This window comes from Aspergillus foveolatus (assembly GCF_047715535.1).
Source record: "Aspergillus foveolatus strain CBS 279.81 unplaced genomic scaffold BDW70scaffold_13, whole genome shotgun sequence".
NCBI classification, from domain to species: Eukaryota; Fungi; Ascomycota; class Eurotiomycetes; order Eurotiales; family Aspergillaceae; genus Aspergillus; species Aspergillus foveolatus.
The window spans coordinates 211,250-235,359 of NW_027396077.1; the positions used below are offsets into that span (position 1 = coordinate 211,250).

Consider the following 24,110-nt stretch of genomic DNA (forward strand, 5'->3'; position numbering starts at 1 on the left):
TGATTTCCTGCAAATGTGATAGGACAGCTCGTGAATTGCTCCTGTTCTGAGTGAAGGTAATGCGAGCCAGAGTATATATGCTGAATGCCGCGTAAGTGCATTCTGTTATTGCGATTTGCGAAGCCTTGTCGATACCTACGCAACTAGCTACTCACAGGTATTTTCAGGTAAGAATGAATGTGTATACATAGAAACTGCCGGACAATCTCGGTCGACGAGGCGTGGGGGTCGAAAGTTCATAGATGGACCCCAAAAGGACCCCAGCAAAGCTAAAGAAACTTTGAACGATGGAATTCGAGCCTTGGGTCCTGGCCCATGCTTCCCGCAGCCACTGTTCCCGTTGTTTCCTGGCTAAGGTTAACGTTATTTGTCATCTGCTGTTTAGAGTTGGCTTGTCGGCAATCTTGAGAATGACATGAGCCGGGATGGCCTGAGAACTTCACCGGTCAACTCTGTGCTCCCCACATACTACCTAAACCCAGGGCGGCCTCAACATCTCGACCAGCCTTGAAGTTCTGGTACATTACTGATTGAACTCACAGTCCTGCACTTTCATGTAACTACAGATCGTATCTGACAATACCAGTACGTACATCGTAAAACACATCGATCGCTTGGCCAAATACACTGCTGCAAAGTCATTATTGAATCCCCTGTTTCAGCCCCACGTCCATAACCAGCTTTCCGTAGCGTCACAGCTTGTGGCGCATCTAATTAACCCACCGGCTTTACTACCCACCAATTTCACCTCTTGGTCCCCGCAGCCTCATGCGAAAAGGGAAATAGGCTCTCCTCGGGAAAGACGGCGGTGAGCGGCTCGTCGTCAGTTTGCATTTTTTGCATACATACAGTACGATTAGTGTACGCCAATCCCGTTGCGATTTCTCTGCGGCGCTGGGGCTGAAACCTCAAGACTCTGTGAAACCGAAACTGAGACTGTATCGAGACTGAGACTGAGATCGAGATTGAGACTGAGACTGAAGGAGGAAGGTGCAACAAGGCGGTATTGCGACCACTCTGTAAAGTTAGTAGAGTCATATAGTGACCACGGTTTCAGAGGACGTTCGCGGTGGTTTCTTCTTTTAAGATCCTGTATTTCTGGCTCATTGCACCATTACTCTCTGGAATGGCTCGAGAGATCGAAGCATAGAGGCTGACTGTTCTGGGACTCGATAAATCGTGCGGGCCGAGGTCCCTCCGACAATATGCGGCATATGTCTTGCGGAGTAGCCGTGGACAGGAACACTACTGGCTTACTGTCCAAGGCCCTCCAAACGTTCATCCACTGAGGCCATCTGATAGCAGTCCCAATCGTCCTTCCTGTTGTTTGCAAGGGCGGGCTCACGGTCGTCTTCTGCCCGTCACAGCTCTGCCTACTAAGTTCCGGCTAGGACGCGCATCGTAGTGATTTTCAAAGCCATCCATGGTCCAGTCGCAAGTATGACAAACTTGGGTTTGAGCTCGATACCAAGCTCGTTGGCAAGAGTGGGGGATTCATCGACGTGATTGCGGACTAGCACGTATTCGTCCTTGAGGGACCCGATCAGTTGATTTGCTCAGTGAGGTAAGGTCAACGAATGCTCTGCCCATAGCGATGAGTCTGAAGCTAATCTGCTGCGACACGTAGATGAGGTGAAAACTCTGGGAGGGTCTCATCTACAACCACGCCCATCATGTCGTTCCCTTATTGCGGTGTACCTGTTGGCTAGAAATACTGTACTAATAAGTGGGCTAGAGTCGTGCTGGAGGGTTTTCTCTTCATTGATAGATTGGACCGTGAGCCGGTTCTGGCTGCGAGAGGCTCACCAAGGTCTAAACCTTGAATCCAAGGGCTGGGGCAGGCAGGAGACCCGACCATGTATTCAGCAGAGTAAATGCTTTGTTCCTATACCGTCTTGCGTTGTTATGGCCGTCGAGACAAGGTAAGGGGCGCTACATGACCTTGTACGAATCATTCCTCGACGAGTCAAAGGTGATTGCTTGCCATGATTTTGCACAAGTGTCATGGCTGAAGCCCGTACTAGTGCGTACAATATATTTGTCTGTCCAGGTCTATATACACAGTACATAGAACCGTTGCCATGAGCTTTTGAATAGATTTCGCCAACCTATTGCTTCGCCTCGCAAGCTCGGCCTCAACCTGTCCAAAAAGTCCACAAGCTTTGGGGAACCGCTACGCCACTTGAACCAGTCATAACACCAATCACGCCAATATGAAAGTTATATGGCTTCCGGGTGTATAACATGACAGCTCCGAAGAAGCTCAGAAATTCACTGGCATCCAACCGGCCTTGACAGCTCTATCTGCAGCCTACAGGACGTGCCGGCTAGCTTGTTGGAATATATGTCCCCGGCCCTTGGAGGGCGCGAATTCGCTTGGACGTATCCCATACGGGGAACTGAAGGGCTTCGTCGAACCGTAATTTGTGTAGTGTTGATGGGTGATAGGCCTCAAGGCCAGTAATAGAAGTAGGAACTGAAAATGTCTCTAGGTAATTACTTAGCATCAGCACCCGTCAAGGAAAGTGCGCTTTCGAGCTGAGTGGAGGGACTGGGTAGGTCATTTAACTGTAATGGCCGGATAACATGTCGCGAGCTTTATTCACTCCATTACATCCATTCATCTTGTCTCGGAATATGTACTTTGTAGGAATATCTGCAGGGCCAGCCCATACTTGTATATATCTTCTTCTCAGTGCTGTCGCCTACAGCAAAGTCGGGTCCGAGGCTGAGGGAAGGATGCATTTATTTCTCAGCTGGACAAATAATACAGAACGTACCCCACGGCTTTGCATACTCACTATCATAACGACTTTAGGACTCGTCGTTTAGTAATGGTAGCAGCATCAGCTGCCCTGGGGGATTCGCTGGCCGAGGACATATCCCTCTGATACGTCCAGGTCCACCAAGAGACAAAGGACTGATGGGCTCGGACAAGGGCAGATAGTGACTTAGCCTGCAGTTTATGGATGGATATGGGCGGATGCTTAGATGCGTGTTCGTATGCGAAGAGTATGGTGAGCAACACTGCGCTGGATTCTGGGCTGAGGAATACATATGACCCCCGAGCTCTGACAGACTGCAATGACCTCACGGTTGGACTTACTGAAGGTACTGAGATAGATGCCGCCTGCTGCTAATCGACTTGGATAGAGGTACGGTGGTGATAGAGGTACGATGGTTTGATGGGCTGAGCAGGCCAGCGGAGATTACAGCAACAAGAAATTAAGACATGAGACAGAGTGAATGCTACATGCAATTGTACGCATATCCAGAACTGGAAGTATATCAGTCTATATCTAGTTTTAGCACGCCCCTACCAGCTGATCAACCCTCTTTCCCGATCAAAACCTCCCCGGAGCTGAGTCCCCGGTTTCACGACCTTGCCTTGCAAGACCGTATACCGGACGATATTCTCGCAGTCTTCCGGCCGTACCCGCGCCAGCCAGATACACTGCGACGCCCCCTCATCCGGCGCGTTTGCTGTCAGGGGCTCAGCCTCGGCCACTCGAGTCTTGGTGGCCTTGAACCAGTCAAAGTCCCGCCTTCGGTACACTATCACGTTAGCAGCGTACTTGTGTCCTCCAACGTGACTTATGAAGTAGATGCCCACGCCGCCAGGGCGCTCGTCATCCAGATCTCTATGCAGGCCTAGTGGACGTAAATGCCGCTCAAACTCACGCCGCAGAAGCGGCGCCGACTGGCCACACCTTGCATCTCGGGTCTTCTGCGAGCAGAGTAATATCACCGCTGCATGCGGGCATGGGCGTGATTGGAGAGATGTCATAACCTGCTCCTCCGTCGCTGGTTCAGTCTCTTTATTCTCCGTGCTGGCGACGACGCCGTTCAACGGCGTCGTAGTCGTGACAGCACGGTCAACGAAATTCCGAATCAAGTCCGGCACAAGCTTCGGCGTGACATGGTCGATGATCGTGAAGCTCGGTAACAGAAGCACTGTAGTTGGTTGCTCGCCCTTTTCATGGTGATGGTATTCATCCGGAACAGGCATATTACTCGCAGATAGTTTCAGTTTCTGCGCAGACAAACATCATTAGCCTCAATTCCAACGCAAACACCGTCCCCAATAACACATATTTTAGCATGCAGATAGAAGGGGAAACACACCCCATTCCCAGGCAGAACCCCGCCACGTTCAACAGCCTCCATCACGCTGCCCTCTTCATCCGCAACATCCCTCACCCAGTCTGTCTTCCCTGTTGCAACAAGTAAATGCGTTGACCACCCATTCACATGCCCATACAGCTCATCTTCCTGGTCCACGTCAAACTTCGCCGGGTACCGGATCGTACAAGTTGCGCAGTCGTGCTCGCATTCCTCCCCATCTATCGCCGGGTTCGTCTTGCTGAACAATGCCTCGGGGAGCGGCGCTTTGACGAAATCTTCTGAGCTGCGGATCGGACGGGGCGCGGGGTTCGGTGTGGAGGGGCTCGACTGCGCTGGTGAGGGGGAGGGAGAGGGCGTGAGGAGGGAAGCGCCACGGCGGAGAAGGGACTGCATTTTTTTAGGTGATCTTCGTCTCTCCAGGTGTCTTCTTGTTGCTTTTGCTCGAATTGACTGGGATTGGCGGGGTGTTAAGTAGAATATTATATTAGTAGTCGGATTTACCGAGGGGTCGAAAAGAATAGATTTGGAAAATGTAGTAGCAGACTTTCGGAATTGTGGAGGACGATGATGTGAGAATGATCGGATCTTATCAATCGCTGAACCGAATGGAAGGCGTTTATTGGATACCGCTTGGTCGAGATTGAAAATCGTACCGAATATCCGACGATGTAGAGCAGTAACTCCGAACTGCTCTCGGAGAAGTCTGCTGTTTAGATATTCATACATTTTTTATGTGAGCCTATCCCTGAGATTGTGTTGAAAGGGCGCTTACAAGGATTCTCTGACTGCGCACAGCTCTCGGCGAGGCCAAAGCTTTTATATATTTTTCTGCAGCTTCACAACAACAGCAACAACAACAACAATAACAACAACAACGGCTATCAGCTGGGCCAGTCCAACACTACATCTACATGGATGATTCGACAAAAGAAAGCACCAGGTTGCACTGGGTTGATTCCACACGTAATCTACAGAAAACTCGAGTATGACAAAGAAAAAGGGACTAAGACATCTTTATACTGTCACACCTTGCCACTGGTATACCCAGCCGCAATCCCCGTATATCCAGAAAACCCTTCATGGAACGGTACGCACCTATGCGACAATGCATTTACTCGGACTCCTCCTCCTGCGCAGCCTTGGCGGCAGCAGCAGCCTCCTCCTTCTCCTTCTTCTGGAGGTAGAGGAGCGCGTTAACCTTGTCGGTGATGTTGTGCTCCTTGGTGACGATGCCGGAGATCTGCTCGCGGCCCACAAGAGTGGCGACAATGCTGGCACCGACGATGAAGGTCAGGACGAAACGGTACATGCTGTACCACTTGGGGGCAAGGCCCTTGACGGAAGCACGAGCGTCGTTGTAGTAGAGGAAGGTGAAGGCAAGGAATTGGGTGATCAGGGCGTGCTCAACGGGGAGCAACAGAGTAGGCCAGGCCACGGCGGGGGCAATGACACCGGCAGCGTAGCGCCTGTAGCCACTGCGGCCGCCGTATCCAGCCCACTCGAGACCCCAGTGGACAGCTCCGAGGAAGGAGAGGATCTGTGCCGCAATTGATTAATCCTCTGTTTCCGAATTTTATATATGTCCACTGCAGAACTTGAGTGTACTCACCACAGCACCGTATCCGACCTGGACGTGCTCAAGCATGTGCAGCATCATCTCGGCGCTCTGGCCGGAGAAGATCAGACCGTCACCAGTAGCGTTAGCACGGCTAATCTCGTAGGAGAGGTAAACGGTCTCCAAGGAAGTAGCGAGGTATGGAACCACACCAGCAATACCGAGGTAAAGAGCGTCCTTGGGAACGCCCTCAAGGCTGAAGGTCTCCTTGATGATTTTCTACAGAACGGCACAAATCTTCATTAGCTAGACTGAGCGTTGAGCAAACGAGTGCTATACGCTTCCAACTCCCGGGAACGAAGCACATGGAGGTGATACGTACAGCATCACCCTTGATACCAGCCATGACATCAATATCCTCATCGCTCTGCAGCACAACACAGATTAGCAATTGACCGCGGGTTCTGACCCAAGAGCAATAGCTCCCTCACCTTCTGAAGAACGGTCTTCGATCCCGTAGAGGCGTATCGGACGAGGGCGGTAGTGACGGGCTTTTGAGCAGAGAGAGCTAGGCTTGACGACACGCTCGGGCGGGCGGGAGAGCGAGCGGAAGATGCCAACTGAGCCTTGAACACATTGTTCACCAACGACGAGCGGGCCACGGAGGCATTAGAGCTCGAGATGGCCCTGAGGGCAGAGCGCGCAGCGGTTTGTCGGTAAAGCATTGTTGTTTGAGCAGCTAATTTTTTCACCGGAAACTCACGTTAGCAACCGCCGTTGGAAAGACCGGGTAGAGCTCGGCCCACGATGTCCCGCACCAATTGAGGCGGGGTAGCGGCATTTGACAGGAGATGGCGGCAACCGGCGTACTTACCTTGAAGCTGATGGGAGTTGACTCGAAAGAGCGGAGATTATCTGGCGTTGAGAGCAATCAGTCCTCAAGGCAGCGAATGGGCGAGGTGATATTATGTAGAGGTGCGGTAATGGCTGGTCCGGAGAGCCACAGGCGCCAAATTCGCAGATTCTGTCCCGAGCCATCAGGCACGCAATTCCGGGACTCTACGGTAGCTGCCGGAAGCTCCTCCGCTATCAGCACAGGTCTTGAGCCCTAGACGACTAACTGTATTGGGGCTTCGACGTGGAAGCCTGAACAAGCAGGCAACAACAGACAGCGGGTGAAGCAGCATCGACGTCACTCTTTAGCTGGCACCCCTTTTCGCCAGGCACAACGAATAATTCACCTTCATCGGACTTTGAAAGATCCTGGAAAGAAATATCCTCGCTGTTGGAGGATCTGGTTGATGTGGAACGCCATCTTACTCTCTCATTCTGCTGAGCCATCCCTTCCTTCTACGCCTTGGACAGCAACGTCATTACCTTCTCGTCTATTCTAGCGCCCGACCCGCGGCTGGAACAGCATCGTAACCGCGTGCATGCTTACCCAGCGTGAATCTTGTGGATGCTTCCTTAATCTTTTGCGAGTGCAATTAGCCCTCGCCCATGTGCACCAGGTATTCCAACTTCACTGTCTACTCTTGCGCAACAGCCCCTCTTCGCTGGTCTACACCTTACTCGGCATTTCGCTCAACGGTACTGACAATTGTTATGCACATAGCCATATAGGAGTTTCGCTATAACCGTCCTTCGTGATTAAGTCGCTGCAGTAACGACCCCGGCTTGGGTCACAGCCGCAGCCCGCCACCATGTTGGAAGGCTTGGTTGCTAACCTGCTCAACCGGTTTTTAGGCATATACGTCAAGAATTTCGACGCCAAGCAGCTAAACATTGGTATCTGGTCTGGGGATGTCAAACTACGAAATCTGGAGCTGCGCCGGGAAGCTCTAGATCAATTGCATCTCCCTCTCAATGTCGTCGAAGGCCATGTTGGTGAACTTACGCTATCAATACCCTGGTCGAATCTACGAGGGAAACCAGTTAAGGTCGACATCGAAGATGTATTCCTGCTCGCTGCGCCAAAGGAGGATGTCGACTATGATCCGGAGGAAGAGGAAAGGCGAGCGAATGCAATCAAGATGGACAAGATCGAGAGCGCGGAGATTCTCAGAGAGCGCAATTCTGAAGGGATGAGCCAGGAAGAGCAGCGCCGCAACCAGAGCTTTACGCAGAGTCTGGTCACTGCAGTAATCGATAACCTTCAGATCTCCATCAAGAATGTGCATTTCCGTTACGAAGACTCGATAGCCTCCCCAGGGCACCCGTTTGCTGTCGGCTTTACGTTGAAGGAACTGAGTGCCGTGAGCACGGACTCGGAATGGAGGCCGACTTTCATCCAGTCAACGTCCGGCACTACCCACAAGATGGCTATTCTGGGTGCGCTTTCTGTATATTGGAATACGGACGCCGAACTTTTCGGCACGGGTCGCGGCTCTGATGTAGGCGCAGAAGCACAGGGCATTGACCATGCGGAACTACTGGAGAAGTTGAGGTCTGGTATTGACAATGAAGACAGTAACCAGTTCATCCTGCGACCCGTCAGTGGACGCGCTGGCCTAGAGATGGATAAAACCGGAAATCATGAACAACCGGCTGTTAATGCGCGACTTTTGTTTGACGAGATTGGTTTTGTTTTAGACGACGAGCAATACCGAGATGCATTGATGCTTGTCGACCTCTTCCACTGTTTTATCCGCCACCAGGAGTATAGGAAACTTCGACCAAAGTCGCGACCAAAAGAGGACCCCAGGGCCTGGTTTAGGTATGCAGGAGAAGCCGTACTGAGTAAGATTCATGATAGGAACAGGCGGTGGACATGGGATTATATCAAAGAACGAAGGGACGATCGGATCGCGTACATTGAACTCTTCAAGAAGAAAAAAAGGGAGGAGACGTTATCAGCAGAGGAAGTGGAAGAGTTCAACCGATTGGAAAGAAAGCTGAGCTATGAGGATATCCGATTCTGGCGCTCGCTTGCGAGAAATCAACTGCGGAAGGAGAACGTAGGCGTGAAGAAGCCCGCGCGACAGCAGACATGGTCCGAGTGGATATGGGGTTCTAAAAAAGAGGACTCTGAAGAAACCGCCATGACTGAGGAACAGCGGCAAGAACTCTACAACGCCATCGATTGGGACGAGAAGAAAACAATCACGGAAAGTGTCGATGTTCCGAGAGAATGGGTCAAGCTCCAAGTAAACGCTGGCCTGAAAGCCGGAAGTCTGACTTTGGTACGCGGTCCTCATGGAGATGCAAACGAAGTCATGAAGTTCGTGTTTGACAATTTCCGGGCGAAAGCACTGCAACGTCCAGACTCTTTCTTCCTGGATCTTGATCTTGGGGGCTTGAGAGTTTACGATGGGACAACTGAAGGCAGTCTCTATCCGCAGATTGTCAGAGTCAAGGACTCGCTTCCAGAGCCGAAGCACCGCCTGTCGCAGATATCCAGCAGCGGAGAGTTTGACCCTGAGGAGGGTGTTGATAACCTGGAAGATGAGGATAGCTTGTTCCATCTACAGCTTGAGCAGAACCCTCTCGAGAGTGATGCGGATTCAGTTGTCAAAGTCAAGCTGAAAAGTATCGAGGTAATCTACAATCCGAAATTTATCGTGGAGATTACGAGGTTCTTCAGGCCACCTGAGCGACACATGGAATCCATTGGCGCCATCCTCGACTCGGCTGGTGCCACGGTGGAAGGTATCCGACAGCAGACTCGGGCAGGCTTAGAGTTTGCTTTGCAGGAGCATAAGAAGGTCGATGCGCAATTTGACGTTCATGCACCTCTAATTATTGTTCCGGAAAGTATCATCCACGAAAGCTCACTGTGCCTAATCATCGATGCCGGTCATGCCAGCGTCAACAGTGAACTAGTGGACCGGCAGACCATGAAGGACCTTCAATCAAAGCAAAAGCGGCAGTATGACACTGGCGATTATAAAGAGCTGGAACACCTACTCTATGATAGGTTCTTAATAAAACTTGATTCCACACAGGTTGTTATAGGCCCTGGAATTGAGACCGCCAAAGCCCAGCTCGGGCCGGATGTCGAGTCAAAGAACTTACATATAATTGACCGCATCAATGTCGACTTCGTTCTGGAAATGTGCATTGTGCCGAAGCTTACCGAGTTAACTCGAACGCGGATATCTGGCCATCTCCCTGAGCTTCACGCGTCGATGTCGGACACGAAATACAAGGGGCTGATGAAACTCATCGATATTGCCATTCCGCGCTTCGACGATGAAGCGCAGGATACAAATCCTTCCAAAAATAAGGAAGGAACGTCGATAAGTCACACTCGAGCTAGATCATCGTCTTTCCAACCAATCGGCCAAAGAGAGCTTCCTGTTGTGGACGAGGAAGAGTCGGATATAGAAGACAGTGATCAGGCCAGTAAAAGTGTGGACAAACTACCTGATATTCATCGTCGAGACTTTGAGTTCAAGTTCACCGTCGGCCGCCTTCGCGGCTCCTTGTTCCGCTCCGATTCGACCGACCCCTTCCGCGAACAGCTGTTGGTTGAGCTTGTTGCAGAGGGCTTTGCATTAGACTTCTATATGCGACCTTTTGACATGGTAGCCGAAGTGATTCTTAAGTCTCTCAGTGTGGATGACTATATAGAGGCGAACCCGGTTCCTGAATTTAAAAAGATCATCTCATCCACGGGTTTTGATGCGGACGAGAACAAGGACCTGTTCTATCTAAAATTTGTTCGAGTGAAGCCTGAGTCTCCAGAATTCAACTCAACGTATGAGGGTGTGGCTATGAACCTTGATATCTCTGTATCAACCATCAACCTTGTCGTCACGAGAAAAACGCTCCTAACACTGTTGGACTTCATCCTTCTCACATTTACGAACCCACAGCAACCGAATCAAGATACTCAGGCAGCATGGACTATTGAGGATACCGAGTTTGCCGAACAGCAGCCGCAGCAAGAGGGGAAGATCCGCATCAAAGCCGACTTGAAAAGTATTGCTTTAATCCTGAATAATGACGGTGTCAGACTTGCTACACTCAGTCTTCATACCGCCGATGTGGGAATTTTCCTTGTTGGCCGGACCATGCTCATACAGTCTCGTATTGGAAGCTTGACATTGATAGATGATGTCAATACTGGCGCAAAGAAGAGTTCGGACCTCAGAAGGCTCCTGACAATTGAAGGCGATAATTTTGCCGACTTCAAATACGAAACATTCGACCCTGAGGCTCCCGAGTACCCAGGTTATGACTCGGAGGTTTTCCTAAGATCAGGATCAATAAAAATCAATTTCCTCGAGGAGCCTTACCGAAAGATCATCAACTTCCTCGTCAAATTTGGCAAAATGCAAGCCATCTTCAACGCTGCCCGGCGGGCCGCAGCCAACCAGGCCAATCAATTACAGGAGAATGCCTCTAGGATGCGCTTTGATGTTGTAGTTATGACCCCAATTCTCGTATTTCCTGGTGCTATGAGTGAGGACCGACCCTACGACACGGTGACTGCTCACCTCGGTGAGATTTATGCTAAAAACACCTTTGTGCCTCTTGACGAAGAGCAACCTGACAGTCCCGCTGTGAATCTAATATCCACAGGGATCCGCAACATTCGACTGACATCCAGATTCCACTATGCAGGGGGTGCTGCAGAGGAGCTCGAAATGATCCAGAAAGTCAACCTTGACTTCAGCATATGCTATCTTGAGCATCAGCCTGGAAATCCACGCCCTGATATGGAAATCGAGGGAACAATGTCACCTATTAACCTACGAGTTTCGCAGAAGCAACTCAAATTCCTTCTAGATATAACCAGGACTGCGCCTAATGCCTTCGTAACAGATTCGGAGCAGCAGGAGTTGGAGGCCAAGGAAGCTCTCCCTTCCCTCACCAATACTGAAAAGGAGGCACAGTCCAGTTTGGTCCAAAGCACAAATCAACAGACTGTCGCGACTACGGACTCCGATGGTAAACGGGAGAACTGGGTGCGACTAGACATGATTTTCAAGGCAGATAGTGTCGGTCTTGAGCTTATCCTTGGGAAAGACGACGCGCCTATTGGTAGTCTCGACGATGCCAGTCTATCTAAGTTCTCGCTCAATGACACCCAGGTCAAACTGCGCATGCTAATAGACGGCTCACTGGAATCTGAACTTTTGATCCATTCGTTTTCTATTCGTGACAGTCGAAAGCAGGAAACGAACAAATTCAGAAAGATCATGTCGCTAATCAACAACGATGTCAAGCAGCAATTCATGGCTAGCGTCTCTATCTCACCCGGCCCTGCAAAACATCTAATCGCCATGTTGACAATTGACAGCCCTCGGATTATACTGGCGCTGGACTACTTGTCTGCCCTACAATCTTTCGCCAATTCCGTCTTTTCCGCAGATGAGCCTTTGGAGGATGAGGAGGACATCGAATCTCCTGAAGAAGATGAGCCCAGATCTAGCATGGCCGAGAGCACTGCCGGATCCATACGCTCTCCCTCGCTTGAAGAGGAACCTCAGGCACCAAGCCAAATGACGGTGTCGTTCAGGGTGAGCCTGGTTGATGCTCAGATCATCACCATAGCCAACCCTGCAATTCCTCATACTGAGGCTATAGTCCTCGGGGCGAAGGAAGTCCTTTTCTCAAAGCAAAATGTTTCGACTTTGCACGTAAGCAAAATTGGAATGTTCCTTTGCCGCATGGACAAATTCGAGACAAGCAGACTTCGGATTCTAGATGACTTCACACTTGAGTTATCGATGGACAGTCGCTCCCAAGACAGAGGCGCATCACTAACGTCTATTGATATCCATGTCGAGCCGCTTGTTTTGCGCCTCTCACTTCGAGACATCTTGATGGCAATACAAATTGTCAACAAGGCCTCGGAAATGAGGGCTGAGAGAACATTACCGGCTGGAACAGGCGAGACCAAGGCGTTACCAGAGAGCACGGGCACATCCGGTTCGAGAACAAGAAGGAAATCATCTGTCGGTAAGCAAGCATCAGCAGCGGCCACGAAAAGATCCCACCGACGCTCTATCGGTGCAGTGAATACGATTGATCGCAAGCCCGTCAATAAGCGGTCCGTGGTCCTGCAACGAGAGGAGCTTAAAGCTCAGGTCGACGGGGTCAGGGTCATCCTTATTGGTGATTTGCACGATCTTCCATTGTTGGATTGGAGCGTCAAGAAGTTCAACGTTGATGCCCGCGATTGGTCATCCACTCTCACTGCAGATACCAGTTTCGACACATTTGTCAACGTGTACAACTTCTCCAAGTCGGCTTGGGAACCCCTTATCGAGCCCTGGCAACTGGGGATTCACATGGCCAAGGAAGTCCACCCTGATGTCTTCTCGGTTGACGTGTACTCACACAAAACAATGGAGCTAACAATTACATCTGCTACAATTGACCTCGCGTCCAAGTCCTTCCAATTCTTCTACACCGATGAGGACGTACTCTCAAAGCCGAGAGGAGCTGATGCACCTTATCGAATCCGCAATTACACCGGCTTTGACCTCCATGTTTGGGCTGATGTCGCTGAAGGAGAGGATGGACCGGCCGCTAAGCTTGCCGACGGTGAGGAATATCCTTGGCGGTTCGAAGACTCAACTTCCATGCGTGAAACCCTCGCACCAGAAGGTCAAGCGGGACTTGTTGGCGTGAAACTGGAGGGCAGCGGGTTTGACAGCGTGACTCGTATCCCTGTTGTACGAGAAGGCGAGTTCTTGTACAATCTTAAGCCCAAAAAGGACACTGTACTCCACCGACTCCTAGTCGAGGTCAAGCTGGGCCCAGATAATGTGAAGTACATCACAATCCGTTCGCCACTTTTGGTTGAGAACAACACTCAAATACCTGTGGAACTTGGAGTTTTCAATCCACAAGATGGCCATCTCCTGAAGATCGAGAAAATTCTTCCTGGCGATGCTCGGCCTGCTCCCGTTGGAGCCGCGTTCATGCATTCCATCGTCATTCGACCCGACCAGGGCTTCGGTTACGATTGGTCACACGAACAATTGTATTGGAAAGACCTTATGCGCCGACCGACTCGTACCATCAAATGCTTGAGCGAAGGCGGGCAACAGTCTCCTCCATTCTATTTTCAGACCAACGCTACATTCAATGCGAGGGATCCTCTTACGAAGATCTATCCGTATATGCGCATCCGGATCTTTGCACCTGTTGAAATTCAGAATCTCCTACCGTACGACTTCAAGTACCGTATCTATGACAAGAACACGAGGAAAGATTGGACGAATTTCTTGCGCAAGGGCGGCGTTAGTCCGGTCCACGTCGTTGAATTAGCACACCTACTATTGCTCAGCGTTGACCTTGAGGATACGGTATTCAAACAAAGTGACTTCTCCATTATCAACGGAAATGCGCACGATTTCAGAAGGGAGCATACCCTATCCTTAAAGGATGAACGGGGCCTTCCATTGAAACTGAAGCTACATTATTTCAATGTACCTGACAGTGGAGGTGCCTTTAGAGTGTCGGTGTACAGTCCATATCTCATCTTGAACAGGACAGGTCTTACGATGGAGGTACAAAGCAAGGCCTTTTTGCAATCAGCTCGCTCCGCAGCGGGACAAGGGTTGAGGGCCGAAGCTGGCTCCAGGCAAAGGCGGGTTCGTCCGTACATGTACTCTTATGCGACAGAAGATCAGAAGAATCGGTCTATAATAAGGATAGGCGATTCTTCATGGAGCAAACCGCAAAGTTTCGAAGCCATTGGAAGCACTTTTGAAGTCGTCCTTCCTGACAGAGATGGCAGGTCGGAGTACCATGCGGGAGTGTCGGTCGCAGAAGGTGAGGGCAAATACAAGCTGACCAAGATTGTCACAATTGCACCTCGTTTCGTCTTGAAAAACAAACTCGCCGAAGACATTCTGGTCAGGGAGCCGGGTTCTTCGAATGTTACAGACATCAAAGGTGGCGATCTAGTACCTCTACACTTCCTACGCCAGGCCGGCGAAAAGCAGCTCTGCCTCTGTTTCCCCGGTGTGAACAATCAATGGTCGTCCCCGTTCAATATCGCGGATGTTGGGACGGTATACGTCAAGCTGGCCAGGCAGAACCAGCGACAGCGGCTGATAAAGATCGATGTCATCATGGAAGCTGCCACCTTATTCGTTCACCTAAGCCTCGAACACCGTAACTGGCCGTTCTCCATGCGCAACGAGAGTGATGTAGATTTCATGTTCTATCAAACCGTATGTTATCTTATCCGGCATTTGCTTTCTGTCTCAGTTACTAATATATGCAGAACCCGAACTTGGAAGATGACGAGGAAGACCGGACAAATACCTGGCGACCGATCCGCTACCGTCTACCTCCTCGCAGCATCATGCCATATGCCTGGGACTTCCCGGCGACAAAGAATAAGTCTCTCGTGTTGGTTTGCAAGGGCAAAGAACGGCGGATTAGGCTGACCGAGATTGGAAACTTGATACCTATGCGGATTCCTCCCAGTCAGCCTGGAGAACCGCAGAAGATCATCGACATCAACATTGTTGCTGATGGTCCCACGCAGACCCTGGTTTTATCGAACTTCAAAGCATCAAAGAGTATATATCGGCAGCAAAGATCACAAACCTCGCAAACGAGCATCAATACTGGGTTCGAAGTCAAGGAATTTGACTCTGATGTCAATTTCAAAGCTCAGCTTCATCTTGGTGGTATCGGCATCTCCTTAATCAACCAGAAAATGAAGGAGTTACTTTACATGACGTTCCGTGATATCGAGGTCAAGTTCAAGGAATCGAAGGCCTACCAGACTCTGAACACCACCATCAAATGGATTCAGATCGACAACCAACTTTACGGCGGAATTTTCCCTATGCTGCTGTATCCCAGTGTCGTCCCCAAAACTGGTAAGGAAATGGAAGCCCATCCCATTTTCCATACTATGATCACACGCGTGAAGGATGACTCGTATGGTGTCCTTTACATAAAGTATGCTACTTTGCTGCTTCAGCAGATGACGCTCGAACTTGACGAGGATTTCATCTTCGCTATGCTCGATTTCACCAAAGCGTCCGGCGCTGCTTGGGCTGGGAAGCATGAAGACAAGCTCTGTGAAGAACAATTGAATATTCCGGAGCCACAGACTGAAGGCGCTGCGCAAGATGTATACTTTGAGCTCCTGCATCTGCAACCTATGCAGCTCGATATCTCTCTGATGCGCACTGAACGAGTGAACGTAGAGGATACTTTGCAGCCTTCCAATCCCTTGATGTTTATTGTTGATGTGATGACAATGTCAATGGGCAATGTCAATGATGCGCCTATCAAGTTGAACGCCCTAATGATCGAGAATGCCCGCGTCTCTTTCCCTGTCCTCGCCAGCAACATCCGAAGACACTATACCCAGGAATTTCTTCGTCAGATTCACGTTGTACTCGGCTCAGCGGATTTTTTGGGCAATCCAGTTGGCTTGTTCAATAACGTCAGCTCTGGCGTGGCTGCGATCTTCTATGAACCATACCAGGGTCTTGTCATGACGGATCGGCCTCAGGAGCTAGGCTATGGTATCGCTAAAGGATTTGGCAGCTTCGCGAAGAATACTGTCTTTGGTTTCTCGGACAGCATCTCAAAGCTGACGGGTAGCATGTCGAAAGGTCTGGCAGCTGCAACACTTGACAAGGAATTCCAAGACCAGCGACGGATGTCAAAGACCCGCAACCGGCCGAAGCATGCGCTGTATGGTATCACGGCCGGAGGTAGAGCCTTTGGAAACAGCATCGTCAGTGGTATTGAGGGCATTGCGCGGCATCCACTCCATGGCGCGGAGAAAGAAGGTATCCAGGGATTCTTCAAGGGCGTAGGGAAAGGTTTCCTCGGTTTGGCAACCAAACCAGCTATTGGCGCCTTTGATCTCGCTTCCAGTGGGTCTATCTTATTGTTATAGGGAGAACATGATACTAACCATCTTTTAGATCTTGCTGAAGGTGTAAAAAACACCACCACGGTGTTCGATGAGGAAGGTCTCGACCGCGTCCGGCTTACTCGCTTTGTTGGCATGGACGGCATTGTTCGACCATACTCCCAGCGGGAGGCCCTCGGCCAGTTCTGGCTTAAGACAGCTGATGACGGAAAGTACTTCAACGAGGATTACATTGCCCACCTTGAGCTTCCGGCGCGCGACATGCTTATTATGTTGACATACGATCGGATAATGCTCGTGCGCAGCAAGAAGCTCGAAACCGACTGGGATATCCGACTGACCGACATACAAACTATCTCCAAAGAGCGCACCGGCATGAGCATCATGCTCAAAGGTGGCGCCAATGGACCATTTATCCCTGTACAAGACGAGAGTGCACGAAACTGGCTGTATAAACAGATCGCAATTGGTAAGTTTCTGATTTTCTCTTATTCTTATAAATTCCCGCTAATGGACAACTAGCTGTCAATGCATTCAATGAGAAGTATACCAACAGGGCCTAAAAAAGCCATGCCTTCGTGATGACGTTACGCTAGGAAATCCACTAGGTGAAAAAAAAAAATGGAGGGCTTGCATGACCGACGATGCCTTTGTGTCTCTGGGTTGAGCCTCGCACCAGTACATAATTCTCCATTTTCTGAGGTTGTATGAACTTAAACTTGCATGTACATAGGTTAGATATGACTTGTTAGTCAGCCTTAATGGTTTAATGAATTTGTTCGCCATCCTATATATTGTACATACTTACCCTCATACACGCCAGTGACGAGAATTATTGCCTGGATGGAACCTTCCAAGCAAATTGACTCTCTTCTGTTTGACGGATCAAATGCCACAACGTCTCAATTGTCATTGATTTAATCACCATAACTGTTTGTTTCGCATCTCTGAGAAAAGAGAGTAGGTCTTTCAAATAGCTTACTGAGCATCATTGAATCTGAAAAGGTAAGAATGCAGCAAGTACGATTGCTACGGGTGTCATTACCTTGTAGGGGAGAAGTTTTCAGAGAAATCCGTGAAGGTCGAGCAATTGGGAGTTAATCAGGGAGACCGCGGAGAAATACGACCCTGATGGTGTTTTTCAGGTTCTTTGTCGGGGGGGGGGTTAATATGCAGGAGTCGTTATGACCTAAATACGGCAGCAGCTACTATGCTCGTTCTTTCCTCCCTCGCAAATCGACTACCTGACAATGAGGGTAGCACATAAGCAGGAGATGAATGCGACGGAAAATAATGCCATCAATTCTTAAACTTGCAATTTGGGATGTTCTATATCCGCAGGTGGTATCATAATTACAATAACAATAGGTATCTAAGCGGGCATGGTCGATTCTGGTTCCATTACGCAAAGGAAAGAGCAAAAGCATGGCATAAGCGCGTGCAGTGCTTGAGCACACTATCTCCCTTCCGCACGTTGAACGAGCTGTTCTTCCAACCCCATTGGCTCCCAAACTTCCTTCGCCTTCTTATTCTGCACCCACACGACATCGCCCTGGATGAAAGCCACAACACCGCCTTTGCCCGTTGCGCTGGCTGTAATTCGGAACAGAGGCTGGCCGTTCTGTGGATGCGCTTCGCGCAATGGAAGCATTATGAGGCCTTCCTCCGCGCACCAATTTTCGAGGATATCTTTGAATGCAACTTCTTCGATGACTTTGGATTTGTGTGGGGCAGTTCGTCCGGACTTTATTGATGATGGTTGCGGTGATTGAGGTGCGGGATGGGTAGATTTGGTTGGTTTTGAGGATGTGGACGTGGATGAGGGAGGTGGTAGTTCTTCTGCAGCGCGGTCACCCAGTTGGGCTGCTAGGTCCATTGTGCGGAGTGCCTTGTTCCATTCGTCATCTACGATCTCCAGATCGTTGATTCCAGACGGGAACTGGGATCGCCACCAGGTGAACCACTCGGCGACTTCTTCATAGTTAGGGTCATTGGTGAGCCAAATGTATAGGATCTGATGAAATTTCGGAAAGAACTCGGCGACGAAAAGAAGGCCGAGTACGTTAGGTTGGAACCAGTCTTTCCATTTGAGGATGTTTTCAAAAGCCGTAAGGTCTTGGTCTTGGGGATTGACGTCGAAGTCTGCGCGGAGGTGGGCGGCGAGGCGTGGAAGGAGATGATTGCGAAGGCACGTATCGAATTCAGAAGAGAGAGCGTCATGCCAGAGATCGAAGCCAGGTACCGGGCCGGCGCTGAGATCCCATGTGTCCAAAACTTTGCGGAATTTGCGCTTTGCGTCCGAGAGAAGGCCTGTTGCTTGCTTCGGGTTTGTGTGTCGTTCGTCGAGGTATTGGAGCCATGTGAAGAGCCACCAGGGGACGCGGGAGTTCTGTTGAGATTGGGATGAGGATGATGAGCGTTTTGGTTTCCAGGAGTTGAGGCCGCTTGTTAACTTAGGGACCACTAGCTGGTCAAGGACGTTGGCGTAGACGAAGGGGGGTAGGAGTTCTTTCCATGAGACGATGAGCGTGGTGGCAGGAGAAGGATTGAAAACGTCCCATTCGTTGAGCAGAGCGGAGCGTACGCGTGGTAGCCATAAAGTATAGATCATGGTTTCGTAGGGAGAGGTCGACGAGCGCTGGACGAGTTGCCCGTCGCTGGCTTTACGAGATAGAATGGGTTGGAGACGCCGTAGGTTAGCCACGAGGAAGGTCGGGGCTTTAAGCGGCTCCCAGTCCTCCATGGCTTCTCGGAATAGAGGGTGGATGGCCGCAACTGCTGTTTCCCAGAGCCTATATTCATCGATTTCAGCCCGGTATTGAATCTCAAGCGACTCCAAATGGTCAGTCACATAGTCGAGTTTTGCTTGCGGGCTATCACTGTTTTCTTCGGGGATGACTTCAAGAGCTCCAAAGGCAGCAACCAATGCCGATAATTGGTCGATTTGGCGCTGATTTGTGTCCAGTTGATCCACTATTTGAGCTTCGTCCTGTTCGATGTATTGTTTCCTCTCCGTCAAACCCTTCCATTCGTCGGCGAAAGCTTCCAGATCCTGACGAGCCCGGCGTGCAATCTTGTAAGCCTCACTTTGTTCAGTATTCACAAAGTCGACTGGCGTCATTAAACCGGCGGTGGAGGTCAAGACCTTATGTTCCTTGCCAGTCGCATCAATCAGGGACTTGAGCACGTTGGGCACCTCAAGACCTGCCATATCCGCCTCGATTTCACGGGCAGTGCGGAACTGAAACTTCTTTCTTCCCACAGGTCGTGCCTCACCCTCCGCGCGCCCATCTTCCTTTCTTTGCTGCCTCTTCTTCTTTCTTGTAAACTCCTCATCTGAGCTCTCCTCGACGGATTCGCCTCGTAAGGCGGCGGCGCGTTTCTCCTCGGTTCGGGCTGCCTTGCTCTTCTCGCGGACCGCCCCAAGACCGATACCCTGCGGACGAGCCTGAGCTTCGATGGGATTCACGATTCCCTGGCCGCTCGATCCCAGACCCTGGCCTTGAACATAACCCATCTTGGCCAGCATGCGGGCACCGAAGGAGTTGGCCGCGAGGCCATTTCCGGAGGACTGCTTGGTCGCATTGTTATTCCAGGAGTTTTGTCCCATGCCTAAGCCTCGTCCGCGACCACGGCCCATCCCCGAGCCCATACCCAGACCTAGACCTCCTGTCGGAGGAGATTCTGAACGGGATGCGGCACGTTTGAAAGATGTGCGGGGAGGAGTATCGGATTCGTCGTCGTCGGAGCTCACATCGGCATACTTTCGCTTATGGACCGCGGAGTCCATGATGGGATTCTGAACAAGAAAAAAGGATGGGTGGGCGAAAAACAAATGAATGATTGTTGTATAGCTGTGGCCAGTGTCTGGATAAAGAAATTCGGGGCGGCAAAACGCGGCTCCGAGATGGACGGAGCATGACGGAGCTCCATGATAAATGACGTCTACCTCTCCGCTTCCTCTTTTCTCTCTCTTCTCTCTTCAAATTCTTCATTGATTGAGTGATCTCCTCTCTGTTGTAATATTGTTAACCCAGTCTGTAACCATGGCCTCTCTCATCCGCACTTCCCTCCGCACTGGCCTGCGCGCCAGCTCATCTTCGGCTGCGCCCTTGACCTTTACCCGCGGCAAGGCTACGCTGCCCGATCTCGCTTGTATGTGCCTCTGCCAGCGCTTGATGCACGGTCAGATAGCTTAATTGAATCTTACTGAATAGACGACTATGGCGCTTTGGAGCCCGCTATCTCCGGCAAGATCATGGAGCTGCACCACAAGAACCACCACCAGACCTACGTCAACAGCTACAACACCGCCATCGAGCAGCTCCAGGAAGCCCAGGCAAGCAACAACATTGCCGCTCAGATTGCCCTCAAGCCTCTGATCAACTTCCACGGCGGTGGTCACATCAACCACACCCTCTTTTGGGAGAACTTGGCTCCCAAGAACGCCGGCGGTGGTGAGCCTCCTTCTGGTGCCCTCTCCAAGGCCATCAACGAGAGCTTCGGTAGCCTCGAGAACTTCCAGGGCCAGATGAACACTGCTCTCGCCGGTATCCAGGGAAGCGGTTGGGCCTGGCTGGTGCAGGACAAGCAAACTGGCAGCATCGCCATCAAGACCTACGCGGTAAGTTGTTTCTCGGGATCTCGTGGTGGTATGAGACGTAGTTACTTACCCATGTCGGACTTCAGAACCAGGACCCCGTTGTCGGACAGTTCAAGCCCCTCCTTGGTATTGATGCTTGGGAGCACGCCTACTAGTAAGTGTCTTTGGCTCCCTCGGTTGTTCTTCTCCGCTAACCCGTACGCAGCCTGCAATACCAGAACCGCAAGGCCGAATACTTCAAGGCGATCTGGGAGGTCATCAACTGGAAGGCCGTTGAGAAGCGCTTTGCGTAAGGTTTGAGCGCATGTCGTATTGAAATGCTGGATATAACCCCATGTAACCTGTAGTTGTGCCAATATACTAAATTATGATACGTACTTGCTTTCTATGTATGATTTCGTTTGCAGCAATGAGGTAATGTGTGAGCTAGTTGGACTTCTCTCTCTTTACTCTTCTATGCAGTCATCCTGTAGTAGAAGCTGAAAGGTACCGTTCTAATTGATCCACGGGTCGACCGTCTATGGTTGTAGTTGGCTGATGGTCGGAACCGCCGGAGTCGGCAACGGTCCATCTCGACCTTGAATGGATAAAATATAAAAGTCGTGATGGACATGTCCGTTATATTCAGACTTATCCAGAACTCTACAAGGACCTGACGTCCTTGACGCTGGGGTGTCGACCGTCAGCAGTGCTCCCACGTCATTGCCGCAATTTCCTTTTTAGGCTGGTCATCGTCGTCTCATCCTTTTTTCAATCATCCTGGAGATCGTCCCAAACCTCTTCACTTGTTCCAATGCCGAAAGATGTCTGAAGACAGGCAGGGCATACGCGGCTTGCTTTCGAAAGCTCTTCGGCCCAAGAAATCCCGGCAAGTTCTGCGCAAGCAGGTTAGCGCCTCGACGAACGCCTCAACAACCCTCTCCACCACGACGACCCTGACCGAAAACGACCATGTACCCCCCGTACCGGTGCTTGCGCCTCTTGCAGCTCATAACGAAAAGTACCGCCACGTGCATGCTCAACAGGATACCCAGCTAGGTGAAACGCTCGATCACACTTCGGTCATTCATGCCATTGGCATACAAAACTTCGACGTGAGTCTCAGCTCCTGTTCCCCGAGGTATCAGCTCGCGGTGTATTGACTTGAATTGCCTCAGACCGACAGCGACGCCGATGGTCTCTATGGCCGCGATAACCGGCCACCGGGCGAACCGCTCATCGCCAGTCTGCCAGACGACCTCTGGATGTTGATTGCCGAGCACCTCTCCCCGGCAGATGGCGCCCGACTAGCCATCTCTAGCAGGACCCTCTACGCCCGCCTCTACCCCTACCCTTGGGCCTCGCTCAACCAGCCTGAACAAACCGACAATCGCGCCGACTTCCTCGTCTCCCAGGATAAATACTACCCGCATCACCTCCTGTGCTTCCCCTGCGGTCGCTTCCACCTCCGAACTAAAGAAGGCCGCGAAACCCTGCAGCCCGCCAAAGTCCTCAACCCGCTCTTCGACTGCCCCAATGCCCGCAATAACCTTCGTCCTCAGCCGCGCCACCGTATCACGCACGGTCGCACAATCCCTTTTACATTTGTCCAGCTTGCCCTTCGTTCATGGCGGTTCAAATCGCCCATCTACGGCCTCGCAGACCCCACTACAGCCCTCAGCCGCCGGTGGCGCCGCGACAATTGGTCCCATCAATCCCGCTTCTTGATACACAATGGCCGACTCCTTATGCGGGTGACGTCCTCTACATTTGCCGACCCAGGCCTCCCGCCGTCCTCGCAGCGGCTGCTTTTATACTCCCGCGAGGATTACTGGCCTTATTTCTCCGCCTGCGCGCACTGGCGCGACGGCGATCTGATGTCCGCCGTCAAATGCGCGCTCACGCACATCCCTGTCTCCCGACGTACAGAGGGCCTGCAGGGCCTCGAGCATCGCGTCAAAGACATGGCCCACCGTCGGGTGCATGACCCCAATGCCTTGACGACTCTATGCAGCCACTGCCGCCCCATGCGCCGCTGTCCCGACTGCCCGTCAGAATACCTGATTGAGGTCAAGCTCACGGAGCAGCGTGAGGCAGGCGCGCAGTCGCGCTTCCGGCACGCAATTGTCGTGACGCGTTGGTGTGATCTGGGGGATGGTTCAAGTCCGCGGCTGTCCAGGGAGTGGGCGGCTTGTAATGGCGAGCTGGAGGGGTATGATTCTTTCCAAGTGTTAGGGAAACGGGCTATATCAGGGATCTTTGAATCGGCGTTTACGGATGAGACGATCCCAGGACAGAGAATTATTTCAATGAATCCCACAGGCAAGAGACTTGGCGAGGAGGGAAATGGTTGGTATTGATTTGTCTTCTTCGGCGTTTGCTTGGAGTTATGTCTCATGACGCAGGGGCGTAAGTGTCGTTCATAGGCTTCGGTGGGTCACACCAATTTCCTTGATATACGAAGTTATTACAACATCTGAAGAAAGGTATAATCAGAGATCTGCACGCGTCATTGGCTTGCGCTCTGTATTGTAGCATAACGTCTAGAATGGTCTCCTGATTTATTCAGAGGTAAAAGGCTGCGCTCTTCATAGAGCCCATGCGCTTGGGTAGAGTCGATGCTGTAGCTCTTGCATCATAGCAGATGTGAGAAGCATCAGCGAGAGAGCAATGGTCTAACCATGCGCGACGTTCTGGTCTTGTTGCGAATTCTATGTGCTCCAATTCCAGCCCATTGGGAGGGTTGCTGCTATTTTAAAGAAGGCACTCCTTTCGTCGACCGTGAATTCTTCCACCGTGAGAACACCAATTGCGTAAGGTTGTCTGAGTCTATAGAAGTCAGGCCCGGTAGAGGGTGCAATAACATTTCCTCCTGTTTTCCCACAAAAATCATCACCAATCATGCACTTCCTCAGCCCACTACGCCTCAGCTCTTGCGAGATACTTGCAAGAGAGCTTCCGCCGAGCTGCTAGCATGCTCGTCAACATCATCAAGTCCCACCTCGGCCACCGAGCGATCGATCGCCTAATCTCTCTCG

At 51.0% G+C, this 24,110-nt stretch overlaps 6 protein-coding genes across 6 annotated transcripts; 3 read left to right on the forward strand and 3 right to left on the reverse strand.

Annotated features, from left to right (window-relative positions):
- Positions 1-3,226: 3,226 nt before the first annotated feature.
- On the reverse strand, positions 3,227-4,603 carry BDW70DRAFT_132697 (sucrase/ferredoxin-like domain-containing protein). Its single transcript, XM_073736196.1, has 2 exons — positions 4,126-4,603; positions 3,227-4,033 (listed from the first exon to the last, which is right to left on the reverse strand). The coding sequence occupies exons 1-2, from the start codon at positions 4,516-4,518 to the stop codon at positions 3,317-3,319; spliced, it is 1,110 nt and encodes a 369-aa protein (XP_073597799.1). The 5' UTR covers positions 4,519-4,603; the 3' UTR covers positions 3,227-3,316.
- Positions 4,604-4,917: 314 nt separating this feature from the next.
- BDW70DRAFT_132699 (DUF3429 domain-containing protein) lies at positions 4,918-6,610 on the reverse strand. Its single transcript, XM_073736197.1, has 4 exons — positions 6,172-6,610; positions 6,063-6,107; positions 5,735-5,959; positions 4,918-5,662 (listed from the first exon to the last, which is right to left on the reverse strand). The coding sequence occupies exons 1-4, from the start codon at positions 6,403-6,405 to the stop codon at positions 5,237-5,239; spliced, it is 930 nt and encodes a 309-aa protein (XP_073597800.1). The 5' UTR covers positions 6,406-6,610; the 3' UTR covers positions 4,918-5,236.
- A 773-nt stretch (positions 6,611-7,383) lies between these two features.
- Positions 7,384-17,053, forward strand: BDW70DRAFT_158232 (membrane morphogenesis protein VPS13; the record flags this gene model as incomplete). Its single annotated transcript, XM_073740482.1, has 4 exons — positions 7,384-14,817; positions 14,871-16,491; positions 16,543-16,959; positions 17,013-17,053. The coding sequence occupies 4 exons, from the start codon at positions 7,384-7,386 to the stop codon at positions 17,051-17,053; spliced, it is 9,513 nt and encodes a 3,170-aa protein (XP_073597801.1).
- An 893-nt stretch (positions 17,054-17,946) lies between these two features.
- BDW70DRAFT_166417 (putative G-patch domain protein (TFIP11)) lies at positions 17,947-20,281 on the reverse strand (the record flags this gene model as incomplete). The annotated part of the gene is made up of 1 exon (XM_073741985.1): positions 17,947-20,281. A coding segment is annotated over one exon (2,335 nt), but the record flags the coding sequence as incomplete, so codon positions are not given.
- A 178-nt stretch (positions 20,282-20,459) lies between these two features.
- Positions 20,460-21,470, forward strand: sod2 (superoxide dismutase sodB). Its single transcript, XM_073736198.1, has 4 exons — positions 20,460-20,645; positions 20,708-21,114; positions 21,180-21,247; positions 21,299-21,470. The coding sequence occupies exons 1-4, from the start codon at positions 20,537-20,539 to the stop codon at positions 21,384-21,386; spliced, it is 672 nt and encodes a 223-aa protein (XP_073597803.1). The 5' UTR covers positions 20,460-20,536; the 3' UTR covers positions 21,387-21,470.
- Positions 21,471-21,699: 229 nt separating this feature from the next.
- BDW70DRAFT_132707 (uncharacterized protein) lies at positions 21,700-23,505 on the forward strand. Its single transcript, XM_073736199.1, has 2 exons — positions 21,700-22,187; positions 22,251-23,505. Exons 1-2 carry the CDS (start codon positions 21,897-21,899, stop codon positions 23,430-23,432), a joined length of 1,473 nt encoding a protein of 490 aa, XP_073597804.1. The 5' UTR covers positions 21,700-21,896; the 3' UTR covers positions 23,433-23,505.
- Positions 23,506-24,110: the final 605 nt, after the last annotated feature.